This window comes from Pinus tabuliformis, chromosome X, assembly GCF_031772625.1.
Source record: "Pinus tabuliformis cultivar Carrire ecotype Pingquan chromosome X, CPIR1, whole genome shotgun sequence".
In the NCBI taxonomy this organism is placed as follows: domain Eukaryota; kingdom Viridiplantae; phylum Streptophyta; class Pinopsida; order Pinales; family Pinaceae; genus Pinus; species Pinus tabuliformis.
Window position 1 is genome coordinate 1,543,960,311 of NC_142308.1, and position 18,900 is coordinate 1,543,979,210.

At 39.6% G+C, this 18,900-nt stretch overlaps 1 protein-coding gene across 2 annotated transcripts in view; it reads left to right on the plus strand.

The window, feature by feature from the left end:
- Positions 1-18,900, plus strand: part of ECA3 (endoplasmic reticulum-type calcium-transporting ATPase 3) — a 447,643-nt gene that overhangs the window by 191,832 nt on the left and 236,911 nt on the right. For both annotated transcript variants that reach the window (XM_089449126.1, XM_089449125.1), the window contains exons 16-19: positions 1,346-1,453; positions 17,201-17,353; positions 17,567-17,671; positions 18,306-18,502. In XM_089449126.1, the coding sequence (XP_089305252.1) occupies positions 1,346-1,453; positions 17,201-17,353; positions 17,567-17,671; positions 18,306-18,502 (563 nt within the window). The remainder of the gene's footprint in view (positions 1-1,345; positions 1,454-17,200; positions 17,354-17,566; positions 17,672-18,305; positions 18,503-18,900) is intronic.

An 18,900-nucleotide genomic window follows, 5' to 3' on the forward strand; every position in this document is an offset into this window, starting at 1 on the left:
AAAAATTAGCCCTGAGGCCATGGCAAAAACTGCAATCTTTCCTTATGCAAGAGAGAGTTCAATTGTCCATCAATACATCAGAATAAACAATCATCGAGAGAATAACCAAACCAGTAATCAAGATTAAATGCCAAGCCCTTCTTCTCCTTCTGATTTCGGCCCCCTTCATCCTTTCTTCCATGCTGGAACAGAGATCTTGAGAAAGTCGATGATCCAAATGAGAGAGATGTTCTGTCTATATATATACTTCAAATGGGGTCGAATGGGCGCCTTTAAAGAGGCCCAACTGACTTGTTACAAAAGGAGGCCGACTTGATGTATTTAGGAGGCAAAAAATATAAATTTAAAATTTCTTTTTCTTCACATGAAAATGCCGACAATGGCTACCATATTTCCAACAAAGTGTGCGCTTCTCTTCTAGCCTCTAGGTTAATAATTTTATTTGATACAAGTGACATGTCTCACAGGAATGATGCTTTTGATATAAGAAATACTGCCTTTAAGTAAAGCAACAGTCATGATGAACGTCCTAATACCGCAGGATACGATTCCTACAAGCATGAGATTCAAGGTGTGGCAGTTAAAAGCTTTATCCATATTTTTTGTCCACGAGTCATATTTATTCTAGAAAGGAGTAACCAATACAATATTTAACTGTAATATTGTTGTCAACTAAGAATGTCTGACAATGCAATTTTAAAGCAGAATGCTTAATAGGCCATGAATTTGAAGAGATGAAATTCCAATCAAGCATTTGATAAACAAGTAAACAAATCCTGTTCTAATAATTTAAGATTGACCTAGCAGCCTTGTAATTCTGTTACCAGTTCTTGTGATCATATTGATTACATGAACAGAATTCCAAGGATATATTCCTGTACCTGCTTTTATTTAGGTGTTTTGTTCAAGTCAGAAAGAAAAGCAAAAAATGGATGCAAAAAGCCACTTATGGATTTTCATGGATGTAATACTTCATGTTGATTGTACAAGTCTTTTGAGTTAGATTGCTGAAATGACATACTGTTATCATGATACCTTTGTGGTTAGTGCTCTGTTTTTTTGTCTCTAGATGAAATGAGGAATTGCATCTATATACATCAAGTATATGTAACTTAAATGCATAATACGAGCTTGCAGAGTTTGTTAAATAGCTGTGCCAGAATGGATTTCCTTGTTTCTGTATGGTGTCTTACTGAGATTTCCTTGTCACTGAGCTGGTGTATAATGTATTTCAATTTGCAAAATAGACACTGGTTGATCTTTTTATTGTGTGGAAGCAAATGCATCTTATATTACATTGTTAAACTATTGATTGAAAACTTGGTTATATTTTCTTGTTTTTCAGATTTCTGTAATTCGTTCTGTTCATCATGGTCCTGTCTCAGCAGAATATACAGTCACTGGGACAACATATGCTCCAGATGGAGTAATTTATGATTCAGCTGGTTTACAGGTACAAGGTTCATTTTTTTTGTTCATATTTACTTTTGGAAATTTATCCTTAATAATATTTAAATAAGATCAATGTTTATTCTTTGCTAAGCATCTGTATTATGTGGATACTATGGAAAAATGGAAAACTATACATGCTAAAGGGAGTCATGTGAAGCTTAGTCTTACCAGACAATAAGAGTCCATATTCCTTAACGCTGGGGATATATAGCTATATAGCTATGTGATCATGCTCTACATTTTGTTTCACTTGATATCTGATGGGAGTTCATGGTCAGTTTTTAAGAACTGCTGCTTCGTAACTAGGAGGTTGTGTTAGAATTTTGGGTTGCTCGGAAGGCATTTCTGAGAAGGATACCCACCAAAAGTGGTTGGTTGGGCAATTTACCCAAAAGTGGGGTTTTGGACCCAAGATGTAGGTTTATGACCTAAAAGAAAAGAATTATTTATTTGAAAGGGTTGAGAGGCTCAAACCCTAAGTCTGGAGGTTTCCTAAGTGACCCAAGGGAAAAGGATAAATAGAGGAGGAGCCTAGGACGAGGTTCATTGTGTGCATGAAAGACATGACCTCTCTTATTCTAAGAGTGCCCTAGGAGGGCTAGGAGGGCAGAGTTTATCCTTGGAGAAGGCCGCGACTCCTGTTCTATGAGGCCAGTCAAAGATCAGTGAGAGGACCGAGAGTTTGGAGAGCTGAGATCTAGTTGAGTTTGTTTAGGGCCTGATCTAGGCCAAGAAACAGATACGTCCAAGCTGCTGAAGGAAGGCCAAGTACCTTAGCTGTTGTGAACAATATTTTGAAGAGGGGACGAGGGCAGAGCTAACACCCATAGCAACTCATCTCAAGAGGAACGCCAAGCCTAGAGGAGGAGCCACAACCTGAAGAGGACACATTGAAGCAGCGTGGAAAAAGTCTGCAAAAAATCGGGATTAAGTCCTAAAATTGCGATTTTTTCAACAAAACGATTTAATTCTCTGATTTTTTGCAGAATTTTTCAGAAACGAAAAAATCGCGATTTATTCCTTATATGCCCAATTTTATTGGGAGTCGACCGAAAAAGTCTACCATCTCTGTTGAATGTGGGATATGACAGTGGTGTTTAAGGGCTATCATATAGTGATTTGATAGGCAAAATTACTATGAGTTGCCACTACTGTTAGCGCTGTTATACAATGAATTTGACGAGGCAAATTTGCTGTGAGGAGGATGAACAATAAGGGTATTGGACAACTAGTATTCAGTGTCTTGGAAGGGCCAAACCATTGTGAGTTGATGATATACTTTGATGCTGATTGTACAGTGATTTGGTGGTCAAATCCACTTGAGAAGTAGATCTGGTTAGGGCCGAGTATATTGTGTATTTTGGAGCATAAATACTCAATGAGCAATTGATGGCAAATGAGGCAAAGGACCTGCCAGGTGTCAAGGACAAAAAAATGCAAAAAGGGTTGATCTAGATGGGCTACTTCAACAAATAAGCTATATGTTTGTTCTTGTTTATTTCTCATTGGTTAGATTGCAGATCTGATGTTGCAGACTACAAGCACTAATGGACTGTGGATACTCTAGATGTTAAAAAAATAAAAATAAATGAATATTTTTGTGTTTTTTTAATTTTGCCGACTTTTTAAAAAAACTCCCGACTTTAACGAGTTTTTCAACTTTTGGACCGTTGCCGATTTAATCCGGACTTCGACTTTTTTCACATTGCATTGAAGAGGCTAAATTCTGTGTTTGACAGAGGGTTTCTGTGTAAGAGGAAGGGGGCCTAAGTCTGTCCCTAGCCGAGTGTTCCTTGCATCTCTGTGTGCTGGAATAAAAGGACGAAAATATCTGTGTTGTCTGTCCAGAGAGAAGGGCATGTTTGCACTTAACTAGGGTCTGTTCTGCAATGGTGAAGGAGGGCCGAAACCCTAGAACAAGTGGCGTTAACCCTCAAGTGTTACACAGGTATGGCTGAGGTGTATTAAGTAGTAGTCGAGCCCTTGTGGAGATCAACTGAGATATTTTGGTGGTTAATGCAGGTAAGAGGAGGTTTCTATTGCTTGGCTGCAGAAGAAAAGGGTTTCTAAGGTGGCCGCATACCTAGTTTTAGAGGTCAGATAAGCCTCAGGGTCTGTAGGAGCTAGTAAATATACTTCACAACCAAGAAAGGTCAACGATGGTTAAATTAGGTTGTTGTTCGAAGGAGAGAAAGGGTTGCTGAGCATTGTCTATGAAGACTATTCACAAATGAAATTGTGAATGAGTTTTCGAGGGCTAATGTACAGTCATGTAGAAGGACTTAGTGGCTGTGAGTGCTGAAGTAATTTGGGGCTAATCATACAATGATCTTAATGGATCAAGATCTCCGTGAGTAGATGAGTGTTTTGAGGTTGAGTATACAGTGCATTTGGAGGAGCAAATACTCTGTGAGCAGTTGGTGGATAGATGGGTATAAGGAGGTATTTCTGTCTGGTCAAAAGTGGTAAAGGACCTGCCAGGTGTCAAGCAAATGAGGACTGAAAAGGCTAAAGGATAAGGGTTTCTCCAACAAGTATGCTATGTTTTGCTCTTGTCTTCTTATTGGGTGGATTGTAGATTTGAAGGAGCATGTCACAAGTCCTAATTTGTATACTATGTATACTAGCTCTACTAGTGATCGAGGTCGATGATCCCTGGTACAGGAGCCCCATGATTCATTTATTGATGGACTAATAAAATAATCGAGCTTTGGGCTCAAATCTCTGTGTACTTAATTGATTTCACCGCTAAGAATTACGCTGTGCAAAGTGCTTGCTATTCGAGGGCTCTTAATGTGTTTGTGCACGTGATTAGCTTCAGACCAGATCTGGGGCCTAAGGAAAATTCAATAGGCTGAAAACTGTCTTGTATTGCATATTTTGCGGACATATTCATATTTGAAATTATAATATACCTAAAACTGCTTACTATTTCAAATTGAAGATATTTTGTATGTCCTTTTAAGATTGTTGAAATTATTACTTTATAAGTTGGCACTATTGCTTAGAATGTAGCAACACTACCTATTTGAGAGGTTGCAGAACATAGCAAGCTTTGCACATATTATAAAACATCTAAATTATGTTATTATGTTAGAGTTTTGTTACTGCACTTGTATTGCATATATTGCAAACATATTCATATTTGAAATTCTAATATACCTAAAACTGCTTACTATTTCAAATTAAAGATATTTTGTATGTCCTTTTAAGATTGTTGAAATTATTACTCTATAAGTTTGGCACCATTGCTAAGAATGTAGCAACACTACCTATCTGAGAGGTTGCAGAACAAGACAAGGTTTGCACATATTATAAAACATCTAAATTATGTTTTTATGTTAGAGTTTTGTTACTGCTCCTTTTAGCAGAGTGGTTGAAGTTCCTTGCAACCTGCGGAACCAGTACACACAGGACAAGGGTCCAGTGCCACCGCAGCCCAAGTCCCCACTTTTTAAGACCAACTTTCTCCGAAATGGCTGTGGGATACTTCCCTTAGAAAACCTCAACCAACCAACACAAGAACAGTGCCTTTCAATGGGGTTTAATGGCTGGATTTGAGGATTTTATATTGCTTCCCTGTTAGCCTATTGTGAAAAATAATGCAGCAAAGTGTACTAAAGCAACAAGCAAAGGCACTCAAAATACACACTTATTTCCGTGATTAATCAAATAGAGTGGTTGGAAGATGTATTAAACAAATACACAATTATTTCTATGATTACATCCTTGGTTAGAGGGGTTGCTGTGCAAATTAGCTAGCTGTCTTGTGACTGCAAATCTGCAAATTCTGCCAATAATTGCAGGAAACAACATTAAAATTTCCCTTTAAGCCCACTCAAAAGTGCCTAAATGCTTCTAGATCCAAGAGCTAGGGTTGGGGAGGTTAGAAGATAGATCACTTTATACCACTTCCAAGCATTAAGGCTTCAATAAAATGCAATTTTTAGCAAACTGGAAATTCACTTGTTGAAGTTATGGGGTCAAAAATCTCTAGATGCAAACCCATAAATTTATTCCTGCAAAATTTAGGTGTTTTAATGGCTGGAAATTACAAAATTTCGCTACAAATAAAAGATAAAAACTTGCAAAGCAGTTTTGAAGCTAATACAAGGTATAAATAGGATACTTCGAAAATAGACCCTGTGTAGTGAAAAAATATCGCATAATACACCTGTAATGTTGCATAAGATCCAATGTGTTCGCTTGCCCTCCAATACAACCAATCATTAGAGTAATGAAGTAAAAGAACTTACAAATCATGGAATCAATCGAACACTTAATGGTGGCATGCCCTTCCATAGTGGGCTTTGGCATATACAGGTGTCTCCAAGCTTAATAAGGGGGTTAAACAAGGACCCTATAAGGTGGTTTCAGCCTTTCAAGTGGGTGGCATGTCCATAGTACATCCATCAAGTGGTAGGTGGCATGTGATATAATGATGGAATGGAGTGGGGATTAAGGGAAGGCTCCAAGCAGCATGCCCTGGTACAAGGGTAGCTATAATAGATAGTGTTTTAAAAAACAGCTGAGCCAACTCTGTATTGCCGAGCCGACCGAGTCAGACCCCCGACCGATTTGGCTCGACAGAGAAAACGACTTGGTGGTCGGTTTGTTACTGAACTGGATGTGCTAGTCATCAACTCGGCCGGTTTGGTAACAAGCCCGCTGGCTCGGCTGAGTCCGATTTAAACCAGCCAGTTCGGCCAACCATGCCCAAACACGCCCAACCAACCTTTTGGGGGGGGGGGAACGGACCCCTAATTTGATTCTAATTGGGTTTTAGATTATTTTGAAGTCCATTTACCTCTCCCAAGCCTATAAAAGCTACCCAACCTCCTGACATTTCCTCACAGCTATCTCATTGCATTTGTGTGAGAATTTGTGAAGAGTTGTGGAGTTTGTTTTTGGAGCAGCAGCGAGGAGTCTTGGGCAATAATTGGAGCAATAGTGAGGAGCTTATTGGGCAGCCATTGGATCAACATAGATGAGTTGGTTTGTTGGAGCAACATTGAGGAGGCGGTTTGTGCCTTGAGGCATGTTTTGTTCACTTCTAAAATGTGTTTTTGCTTGTTTTTTTTGTGCAAATATGGAAATTAAAAAGAGTCTGTTTTGTAAAAGAAATGAATACTGAAGCAATATTTTTTGTTTGTTTTCATTTTCAGATTTTTTTCCTTTCATTTCCAAAACCAAATATCAGAAAATGGCTCCTAGAGTGAAAGATGTAGCTTGGGCATATGCTTTTTGTCATAGAAAAATTAAGGAGGGTGGACAGGGCACAACACTTGGCTGGTATTAGAGGCCAAATTACTCCATGTGAAGCACCATCAACACAAATTGGGGAGATTAGGAAGGAGTTGCTAGATAACTTTGAGAAGTTTGAGCAAGAAAAAGCTAGGCCAAAAAAGAAAAAGGCTGAAATTGGGAGGAAGAGGAGTATGCAACAAATGATGGCTGCCAACCTCAATTTTGATTATGAGGGCTCTTCATCTATCCCTTGTACTGATGCATCCAACCCCTTTCGCTATGTTCCTCCCTCTTTGGAGTCTATTTAAGAAAAGGGTAATGGTAAAATGAAAAAGAGGGGTGATATCAAAAGTTATTTCACGCCCTCTCTCCATCAGATACACTTGGCCCTCAAGTTAGTAGAAGTCATATGCAACCCACTTTAGATCACCATTGGAAAAAAGAATTGAGAGAGACAACCTGTGATAACATAGCTAGATGGTGGTATGATTTTGATATCTCCTTCGATGCTTCTCATTCACCATATTATGAACCTATGTTTGATGCCATATTTGCCGCTGGAAAGGGCTTCAAAGGTCCTACTATGCATGAGTTAAGGGGATCTCTTTTGCAAAAAGAAGTTTCCTCCATTGATGAATATTTGAAAGATTTCAAAAGCTCTGGGAAAAAACAGGGTGTACCATCATGTCAGATGGATGGACTGATCAAAGGAACCATACCATCATAATCTTTTTTATCTTTTACCCACAAGGAACCATGTTTCTAAAATCAGTTGATGCATCTGATAAGGTGAAAGATGCACACTTGTTGTTTCAGCTTTTGGATGAGGTTGATGAAGAGGTGGGGGTGGGTAATGTTGTTCAAATCATCACAAATATTGCCTCTAACTATGTTCTTGCTTGTAAAATGTTAGAGGAAAAACACAAAACCATCTTTTTGACCCCATGTGCTGCACATTGCATAGACCTCATGCTTGAGGATATTGGCAAAATAGTTTGGGTCAAGAACACTATAAAGCATGCCAAAAGCATAACAAAATATAGCTACAATCACTCATGGATTTTGAGCCTGATGAGGAAACACACTGGGGGCAAGGATATTATTAGGCCTGCCATCACTAGATTTGCAATTCATATTTTGACATTGCAATCTATGTTCTCCCAACATAGAAACTTGCAATGAATGGAATGAATGCCAATGGTCTCGCAAACAAGATGGCAAAGATGTGGAAAAGAAAGTTAATGAAGAAATATTTTGGAAAAGGCAACAAAGATTGTGAAGGTTGTTGAGCCACTGGTTAAGGTGTTGCGGTTGGTGGATGGGGAAAGATTGGCTATGGGTTTCATTTATGAGGCTATGGATCAAGCAAATGAGCAAATAAAGGCAGTATACAAGGATAGAGTGGCTAAGTATGGGCCCATTTGGGCAATCATTGATGAAAGATGGAACAATCAACTCCATTGCCCTATACATGCAGCTGGGTTTTTTCTGAACCCAAGGTATCATTATAAAGCTCTGGAGGCAGAAGCTTTGACTGGGGAGGTTAGAGATGGATTGATTGACTACATTGATCGCATGGTCCCTAAGGAGAGTGATCAGTTGGAGATACACCGACAAATCACTTGTTTTAGCAGAGCCACAGGTACCTTTGGCAAGAACCTAGCAAGCATTGCAAATGAAGCAGATGAGCCAAGTAAACAAACAATTTCAATTTTTGAATTCTTATTTTGTTAAATTGTTTATAATTTGAAAGTTGGATATAATTTGTTGAGCTAACTCATTACACAACGATGTTTTTTGCAGCACAATGGTGGGAGGCATTTGGTAGCCATTGTCCTCAATTGCAGAAGTTTGCAATCCGTATTTTGAGTCAAACTTGTAGTGCTACTGGGTGTGAGTGCAATTGGTCTGTCTTTGAGAGGATTCACACGAAGAAGAGAAATCGTTTGGAACAAAAACGATTAAATGATCTACTCTATGTCCAATACAACCTCCGACTAAAACACAACCAATTGCTGAACAAAAGATCTGATACAGATACCATTGTGTTGGAAGATATTGATCCAACATCAGATTGGGTAGTGGAGAGTCATCCAATAGTGTTTGATTCTGACGAGGATATTGGTATTGATTTGGAATTACGGACAGAGGCATTAGCTGAAGTTGCTATTGAACATAATGTTCAGTTGAATGCAGATCCACTTGTACCAGGCCCAGCCCCAAGTCCTCTAGTTGCAGGCGCTTCCTCTACTCAGCCACGACGGAAGCACATATTGTTGAAGAAAGTGTAACTAGGTTTGGTCTTCATAATGACATGCTCTTTGTAAATGATGAAATAAAAGAAATAAAATTATTTTGTATGCCTTGCTAGATGGGTTTCATGAGCAAGAGGTTTATTTGTTAGTGGCTCCCATTGAGAGCCTTGGGATTTATTATTGAGTCAAAAAGTCAATGTCATGTGTGAAGAGCTCTTTTTGAGCATATGTAAAATATATATGAGTTAACTTAGTGTCTAGAGAAGCCCTCCAAAAAGACAAGTACAGTCCTCAACCTGTAAAATGAATTAAAAACACTGATGTCGGCTCACTTGAAATGACACATCTCCTCATAAACACAACTTGGCTAATTTATGGAGGACAAATTACTATAAATACCCAGCTAGGGTCTACTCAAAAGGAGAAGCTACAAAACTCAGATCCTCTGAAATTTCAGATGAGTACAAAGGTACAATATTTCAGATGGTTATAGTAGGGTACATAACTCGGATTCCTTTGCACCTTTGTGGGTGATTACAACAAGTAATTACAGTCTCAAGACCTTGCCATCTCAAAGATCTCTGCTCTTTCGACGGACATCTCAGGATCAAGTTTCTCGGCTTCCTTACAGTCCTAATGATCACAGTCTCATCCTACCAATACAATGATCTCTGAAGTAGCCTTATAGTCTCGGCATACTTGTGAATATAAGGATCTTGAAGTGACACTCTCTATCTCGACATGTATTCTGGAAGCAGTCATGATCTCGGTATAGTGGTAATCATGATCTTAGTCATGATCTTAATGAAGACATAGTTTCAAGATTATGAACTTGATGAAGATCTCGATGCAGCTCTCTAAATATCTCAGTATATAGATCTTGATGTCATGGTGAAGGTCTCAATGAAGGAGTAGCACTGATCTCAGTGAAAGTGCAACAATAATTTTGGTAAAGGTGCAACAAGGTGTAAAGATCTCAGTGGTGCAATAATGATGACTTCGGTGTAGCAGTAGTGATGACTTTAGTAGCAGTGATGATGATCTCAGCTATGACGAAGAAGAGGATTGGTGTCTTGGTCTTGTAGTGGCTAAATAGGTCAAGGGTCTTGGTCTCTTTGTTTTGGTAGCTACTTGATGAACTAAGAAGACAAATTAAAAACACCTCACAAATAGTTATCATGACTAGAAGAATTTCATTAACTTAACAATGCCCTAGATTCTTCTGCACATATCTCGTCTATCTCAGCGTGCAGCTGCTATGCCTACTAGTGCTACTACTTCTACAGTTGCAATTGGAGATGGTGACGAGGATTAGGAGCCATGGGTTTCCCTGTTTGACTCTGATTCAGAGTTTGAGCCAGATGATGTTGGCTTCTCTAGCAGTAGCCAGTAGTACTGGTGACTAGTGATGTTTGACATTTTACTTTTGTTGTAGAGTCCATTTAGAGCCTCCTTGGTTATGTGTTTTTGTTTTGATCTCTATATCATCATTCATGTATGTATTGGACAATGCATTGGGTGCCATTTTGATATAATGGATATATTTATGAGCCTACTTTGATCATATGTTGTTTTCTCTCTATATTCTAATGCTTTGTGTTTAGAAACATGAATGAAAATCTTTAAAATTATGATTTTTCATAAAAAAATTAATATTTAATGTATTTTTTACAATGACCGAGTCATTGAAATCAAACCGGCCGGGTTGATATCGAGTCAGAGTCGGAGTCGGAGCCAACTCTTGGCTAGTTCCCAACTCGAGTCGGAGTTTTAAAACGTTGATAATAGGGGAAGCCCACTCAAAGTGTATGAGTGTAGGAGGGAGCAATCATGGTACATGAGTTACCCTGGGTCTTGGTCTTGGAGTGGATAAATAGGTCAAGGGTCTTGGTCTCTTTGTTTTGGTAGCTACTTGACGAACTAAGAAGACACACTCTAATATTAAAGATTGTGCTAATAAGAAAAATTAAAAACACCTCACAAATAGTTATCATGACTAGAAGAATATCATTAACTTAACAATGCCCTAGATTCTTCTGCACATATCTCATCTATTTCAGTGTGCAGCTGCTGTGCCTGCTAGTGCTACTACTTCTACCGTTGCATTTGGAGATGGTGATGAGGAGTAGGAGCCATGTGTTTCCCTGTCTGACTTTGATTTAGAGTCTGAGCCAGATGATGTTGGCTTCTATAGCAGTAGCTAGTGGCACTGGTGACTAGTGATGTTTTACATTTTACTTTTGTTGTAGAGGCCATTTAGAGCCTCCTTGGTTATGTGTTTTTGTTTTGATCTCCGGCACAACTGAAGCTCAGCGCTGGCCCTCCTGGCCTCTGCGTCAGCCTCCTGCTCACCTGCGTTAGCCCCAAGATTCTCTGCGCCAGCCCTCTGAGGCACTGTGCAACCTCTCTGTCTCTCCCTCTGCCCTCTGTATGGATGACGCAGTCTCTCTGGGCTCTGCGCTGCCTCTGCTGGGCTCTTTGTAGCATGGACTAACTGCTGCTCTGGATCTCTCCACTTCTGTGATGGTCTCTCAGTATTGTCCCTGCCTCTCTGCCTCGTACTCACTGCCCCTCGCTGCCGATCACTAATTCAACTTGCTTAGCAACCCTGCTCTAGCAAAATGAATGACTGATCACTCTGGTGTGTTCTCCAATTGACCCTCAAGCCTCTTCTTATACTTTTCTCGTTGGTTCATCAATGACTGAGATTAAATCTCTAATAAACAACTAAGAATAGATTTGGCTTGATCCATGACTTTTGGAACCTTCTAACCTAGTTTTATATTAATACCCATTCATATTTTATTTTTCCTGAGTTTAGACTTAGGAACTCCATTAAAAATATTAATTATTTTAATATCTCCCAAACCGGTTAGAATCTGCCCAAACCATTTCCGGGTCTTGGAGATCTCTTGTGGTTTAGCCTCTCCAGCAATTTTCATGGCTAGAGCACATCCAATGCTACCCCAAATCAACACTCCCTCTTAGCGAGGACTTTGCTCTAGTAATACTCCACACTGAGCATTGCCCTGATGATCCGACATTGGTCCTTGTGCTGATGCTAGGCCTTCCCGCCCAACATCCTCTACACTGTTGCATCCTGTACTGTTGCCCATGGCCTTCCCACTGCCACTGTTGCATCCGTACGTCAACTCCCTTTGCATTCGTGCTGCTGCTGGTCCATCCTCCTAGCATTGCATCCCCTCTCATCATGCTGCATCGTGCTACTGCATACTGCTACTGCACTGCAACTCAGTTACCGAGAAGTAAGTAACTGAAGCTTCCTCTACCGCTAACAAGTGCTCCCTCTATTGACCTCTGCGTTGCTGCAACAACTCCCTGCATTGCGCATTGTTGCACACCTCTCTGTGCCATCTTTCACTGGTGTAACACTCTCGTGCCTCTCGCATTGTTGCAGCCTGCTAGCCTCATGCTGTCCAGGGACTCCTGCACTGTAGCACTCTCTTCCGCTCCATCCGCATCCGTCTCTACCGACATTCGCTAGTCCTGCTACTCCTCTTCGGGGCTCCCGTAGCAAGGTATAATCCAAGAGGTTGGGTACCTCGAGGATCCTGCCCCTCATCGCCTGTAGTCCTTTGACTACAGCTCGATGTCTCCCCACTTCTTCTCAAGTGGCACATGAGCACTCATGGCACAATCGCCCTCCTCCTCGACTTCTTTCTCTGCCTTTGCAGGCGCTGCCTTCGAGTCCGAAGCCTCTCCCCTGCTCTTCCTCCTCGGACACACGTTCGCAAAATGACCTAGTTCCCCACAATGGAAGCACTTGACCTTGGAGAGGTCCTTCTTCTTCCTCTTCTCTTGCTTTCCCGCAGATGCTAGAGCCGCATCCTCTTCTTCCTCCTTCTTGATTCTGGCCCCTTTACCGCTATTCCCTGCCTTGGTCAGCCGTCTGATCTCTTCTTGACGAAGAGCCGCTCATAGTTTTTCCCAATCTAGAAGACTCGTCTTGTCTCGTATGCTCTGGACAAATACCTCCCAATCCTTGGAAACTATGTTCAATGGGGTCCTCACCATCAATTCCTCATTCGGCGTGGTCCCTATGGAAGTTAGCTGGTCATAGATCTCCTTCAAGCGACCGAGGAAGACATTTATTTGTTCTCCCTTCTGCATTTGGTATGCCCTTAGCTGATTCTCCAGGAGCATCTTCCTCTGCATGGAAGTATGCTGGTACAATGTCTTCAAGGCATCCCACATCTCCTTTGCCGTTTCCTTCTCGGCAATATGTGGTACCACATGATCTTTGACCCTATCAAGGATGATGCACTTCGCCTTCGCCATTGCCTCGTCATACCTTTCATTAGCTACCAGGTCAACTAGGACAACTATTACTCTCGTGACGAAGCCCTTGAGGTGATGTCTCTCTAAAATGGACAAGATCCTGGTCTTCCAGACCACAAAGTTGGACGCTTCATCTAGCCTATCTTGATCTCTCAACCCATTCACAGCCATCTCGTTGCTCTTCCTTCGACTCCTCCAAGTCTCTCTACTTCCCTCCTGGAAGTCCTCTGTTCGACTCCTGCTGAGTCTCTCAACTTCCCGTTTGGAAGTTCTCGGTTCGACTCCCTCTGAGTCTTGATTTCCCTTCTGGAAATCCCTCTGCCAACGTCAAGTTGCCCCACTCCGATAGTCTGTGCAACTGCACCACTGATATGGATTCCTTGGCTAGAAATCCACCTCGGCAGCAACTCCCTCCACCTTGGTGTTGCCCTGTTAGGTGCTGTTCTGACCACAGTACCCCACCAGCTTTGCTCAGCCAATTACCCACAGCCTCCTATATCCTAACAACTGAAGGATTGAGCCACTTGACTCTGCGCAATCCCGACACCGCCAAATCAGCTCCCCCATTCAACTACGTTAGCCCTCCTGGCCTTTGCATGAGCCTGATACTGCCTCCCTTAGTCTTCGCACTGCCTTTCTTTGGCCCATGATGATGATGCAGTCCCTCTGCGTCACTCCTTCCTCTGTCGTCTTTTGCAAGGATCAGATCTGTCCTTTTCTTCCATGCCAAATAGTTTGAAGCCCCAACCAATTTGTTGCTTTCCTTGCAAAAAGACATTTTGACATATTCTGATGTGGTCATAAATATACTTACTTGATAGGATGCTCCTTCTTCTTGCTGCTTTCTTGATGTTGATGATGATATAGAGGATAGAAAAATTCTCCTTGATGAAGGTAGTTTTCTTCAAGAATGATACTTGATCCCACAGAGAGTGAGATGACATTGGCTTTTGATCTAGCTTCCTTTGGATGAATAGTCTTCAAAACACTTTAACTTGAGTAGATGTAGGGTTTTTGACCTTCTCCCTTTTGATGGTGATTCCAATACTTCTTTGTAGGCTTCTTTGATCTAGGGTTTTGACTTCAAGATGATCTTCGCTTTGATGCCTTCCTTGAGATTTGATCCTTGAGTGTCCCTTGATAAGATGCCCTTCCTTGACTTAGTCACCTTAGCTTTGATACCATGTTGAGAAATCTAGGGCATAGTCATTATGTGATTTCTCTTCTATTAGTAACTGTTTGTGAGTGTTTTTTTACTTCTGTAGATTAGGATCTTCTTTTACTTAGGTTATTAGAGTTCTTCTTCATCAAACAACTACCAACGCATAAACCATAAAGGGACAAGAGACACAAAATATAGGCTATCGGCCAGGGCCAAAACCTCTCACTCTTTGAGAGAAAAACCCAAACAAATTCTTCTTCTTATAGAGATTCCAATTGACGAATACCAAGACCAAGACCCTTGACCCAGTGTTGCACGAAGCGCCCCCCCCGGATCCAAGCCCCGAAGCGCGTCCCGTACGGAAGCGCCTAGGAAGCTTGGCCGGAAGCGCGCTTCCGAAATTTTTAGACGCTTCCTGGAAATTTGGAAGCGCTGGCGCTTCCGAAGCGCCGAAGCGCCGAAGCGCGCTTCGTACGACGCTTCCCAGACGCTTCCCAGGCGCTTCCCAGGCGCTTCCCAGACGCTTCCGTATGCTTCCAGAAAAGCTTGCGGAAAAGCATTTAGAAAATCGTTTTTTTTTTTCAATTTTTTTTTAAATTTTAGGTGAGTTTGCTTGTTGGGGGTGGGTCCACCTTGGGTTAGGGTGACAAATGAAAGCAAAAAAAAATATAAATATAGTAGATGCTCCATCATGGTAATGTTAAATTCTTAAAGTAAAAGTGACATTCTCCTTTATTTTTCATTTTCATCCTTTTACTTAAATTTTTAACATTACCATGAAATGACTCAGAATGTTTGAGAGTGGTTCCAGCCTCATTGGACTTCATATGGAGAAAATAGAATTTCATATCCTATTCAAAATTCAGCAGACTTAACAGTTTTCAGGTATTCAGGATCAATGGGATTGTGGCATTTCATTAGATTATATCAAGTATGAAGGTATGCGATTAGCATTTAATCAAGAGCACCAAGCCCTATATGTACCCTGGTGTTGGTGGTGTTAATTGTTGAACTCCTTTGTCACGCGGCACGCCCTTAGCAAAAAATTACCTTTCAATCAAGTCAAAATCATCGATCAAACATGTTAAGCTTTTTCTACCATATTTTAAGTCTTGAATTAGGTAGTTTGATCAAAATTGGGCAATGTTGACTAATATCCCTAGACAATCGAGGTAGAGGCAAAGGCTAGACAAGAGGAGAAGAATCTAGATTCTAGATCATTAATGTACAATGGATGTTATATCTATCTTGATTTATGCAAAAATATGCATGTTTTCATGTCTTCTACAATTAATTTGGTATTTGGGATGTTTGTTTTGAGTATAAATGCAAAAAAATATAAAATATATATATATATATATATATATATATATATATATATAGCAGACGCTTCCGCGGACGGTTCGCTTCCTAGATTTTTGGAAAATGACGCTTCGGCGTCCCCGCTTCCAAAAAACGCTTCCGCTTCTCTCCCGCTTCGTGCAACATTGCCTTGACCTATCTGCCACTCCAAGACCAAGACACATGATCCTTAGTCAACGATAGTCAACCTTTTGCTCCTTACTCCTTTTCGACTTCTTCTTCAACCTTGGCTTGCTTTAGACTTTCGGCCTTCTTCCACCTCTGCTCCCTAGGAGAACTGCACCACTGCTGCAACAAACTTCTCCTCTCCTTGGCCTTCACGGCTGCAATATATTAACTTTCGACCTTCTTCCACTTCAGCTCCCTACTACTGCAACAAACTTCGTCCTTACTGCTGTAACAGACTTCTAGTATGGATAGCTGTTTTCTGCCCTTGAAACAGTCCCATAAAGTACCCTAAGAACCTTGCTCTTCCTGTCCTTAATAAGATTTACATTAATTAATGAATATATTAATTAATAAGATTTATTTATATCAAAGTTGTATTAATTTATAAACTTTATTAATTGAAGTATTAGTTTAGTATATCTGATGGATTATATTACGGAGTCCTAAGCTTAATGCATTTATTACTTTTTGATAGTTATGTATTTAATTTAGTATTAGCTCATTTACCTATGTTTAAATGTTCTTCATAATTAAGTAGTATGTATACTAGTGCAGTGAATGTGATGCATGCATATGTAGCTATCATATGCCTGCCTCGTAGGCATGCTAGTACTCTTAATCTCCCTGAAATTCGAGATGGGTCATTACAATTACCCGTGTGCATAGAAAGAAAAGTTTTGATCCATTTTTCCCAAAAGGCGTAGTGCATGTCTTATTACATCACAATCACCATTTAACCTCCTTGCCCTAACAGATAATTAACTTTGTCCTAAGATTATACTTCATTTATAACTGAAAAGTTAACGTTAATGACCTTGTATGTCTTAAGATTCTATTGCGTTGATTATTTTGCATGGAGGGTATTAAAGATGTTAATAGATCTGAGGCTAAGTTGGATCTATACTAGTTTAGACTAGGTATGAAATGAAGGGTTTTCAAGGGATGTTTTCAAAATGTTAGTGCAATGAAGAATTGAAATATGACTTGTTTAACTTGGGTTGGGAATGGAGGTTAAGTTCAAACTTTGGCTTTGTAACTACTTATGTGAGTTCTCATCTCTATTTCAATGCATGAATTGCTTAAAATTTCTGTTTGCTTACAGAAATCCTTGCATCTCATGGATGTAATGCATAAAAAATGCTATGATTGAACATCGTGAGGAATTTGTTTCACTGTTCTCTACTGTATTCAATCCAAAATATTAATGAATCTAATGCTGCATAAAGTTGGGTTTGATTTTTTTTTTTTTTTGCAGCTCCAACATCCTGCACATCTTCCTTGCTTGCTTCACATAGCTATGTGTTCGGCTCTGTGCAATGACTCAAGCTTGCAGTATAATCCAGACAAGGGAACGTATGAAAAAATTGGAGAGTCTACAGAAGTTGCTCTCCGTGTTCTTGCAGAAAAGGTGGTTGTGTTTCAATACCAGTCCAATCTTCTATTTTGTTTCTCATTTTGAAGGATTAGTAGGCTTTTACCAATGGCCCAGGTTGAAGAATTGAGACACACAAACAAATCTATTTTGAAGATTTGTAGGTTCTAAAGTGGACGCACATATACACACGTGCATGTGCACCTTATATGATTATATACTTATAATGAAGATTTCAATCTATTACAGGTTGGCTTGCCAGGTTTTGATTCAATGCCATCTGCATTGAATATGCTTAGCAAACATGAACGTGCATCTTACTGCAATCATTATTGGGAGCATCAATTTAAAAAGGTTGTAAGGCATTTGTACCCTCCCTTCTTTATTGTTGTGTAACATGTTCTCTCTGTAATTTTTTTCTGCTGTATATTTTCTATGAATAATATCAAGATAATTATATAAGCAGAATATCTATTCATGTATTGGGTTTTATTTTGTTAGGATTTTGGTCATGTTTAACATATACTACATCAAAACTAGCTGTAGATGAAAACTCAATTTAAAAATATACATATTCTATTTCCTGACAGTCCATCTAGTAGCTTTAAAAAAATATCAATTTTCATGATAGATGCTGGATATACAAAATGTCAACAGCAGAAAAAAGATGGAAAAATGTGAACAATTGAAAGTTAAATTCCATCTTGGGCTGCAAGTTGTAGAAAAGGCAAGAAGAATTTGTGAGCATTGTTGATCTTTTCACTCTTGATTGTACTTCTGGTTCGTGGAATTGCATTAAATAGAGCATTTCTTTTGCCAACAGTGTAAGCTTTACTTGAATGCAAAAATATTAGATGTAGGTTGAGATATAAGTCACACAAGCTTTTATTCAGATTTATTATCATTAGTTGTCTTTTTATAGAATATTCTATTGTATAAGATCTGCATATATTTGAAATCATTTAAATTTTTTCTTAATATATTTCAGGTTGCTGTTTTGGAATTTTCCCGAGATCGTAAGATGATGAGTGTTCTTTGTAGTCGTAAGCAACAAGAAATTATGTTTTCGAAAGGTGCTCCAGAGAGTATTATTGCTCGATGCTCAAATGTTCTTTGTAATGATGATGGCTCTGCTATACCTCTAACTCTTGATGTTCGATCAGAGTTGGAGAACAGGTTCCAGAGGTTTGTTCTTCCTTCCCATTTCTAGATGTTGTTTTCTTTTACCGCTTTCTCTTTTATCATTACCACATGGAGGTGTTATCTTCTGGAAAAAACCTTAGATAGTAAAATGGACAAAGTTCATTTACTAACAAATATCCAACATAAGGATAGATAGCTGAAATTCATATAGAACCAATAAATAAATGAATCGGATAGATTGAATGATATATTGATGACAATGACCTATGTGATGGTATATATACACATTGATGGTCATGAGGTTGATGGGACATGTCATTTCGTTAGGTCTCATGTCACTTCATTAATCATTGTTTATATATATATGTCCACTACATTGCCTTCTCCTTTAGAAATGTTTTGTCCACAAAGCATATTTATGGAAAGACTTAAACCCTTGT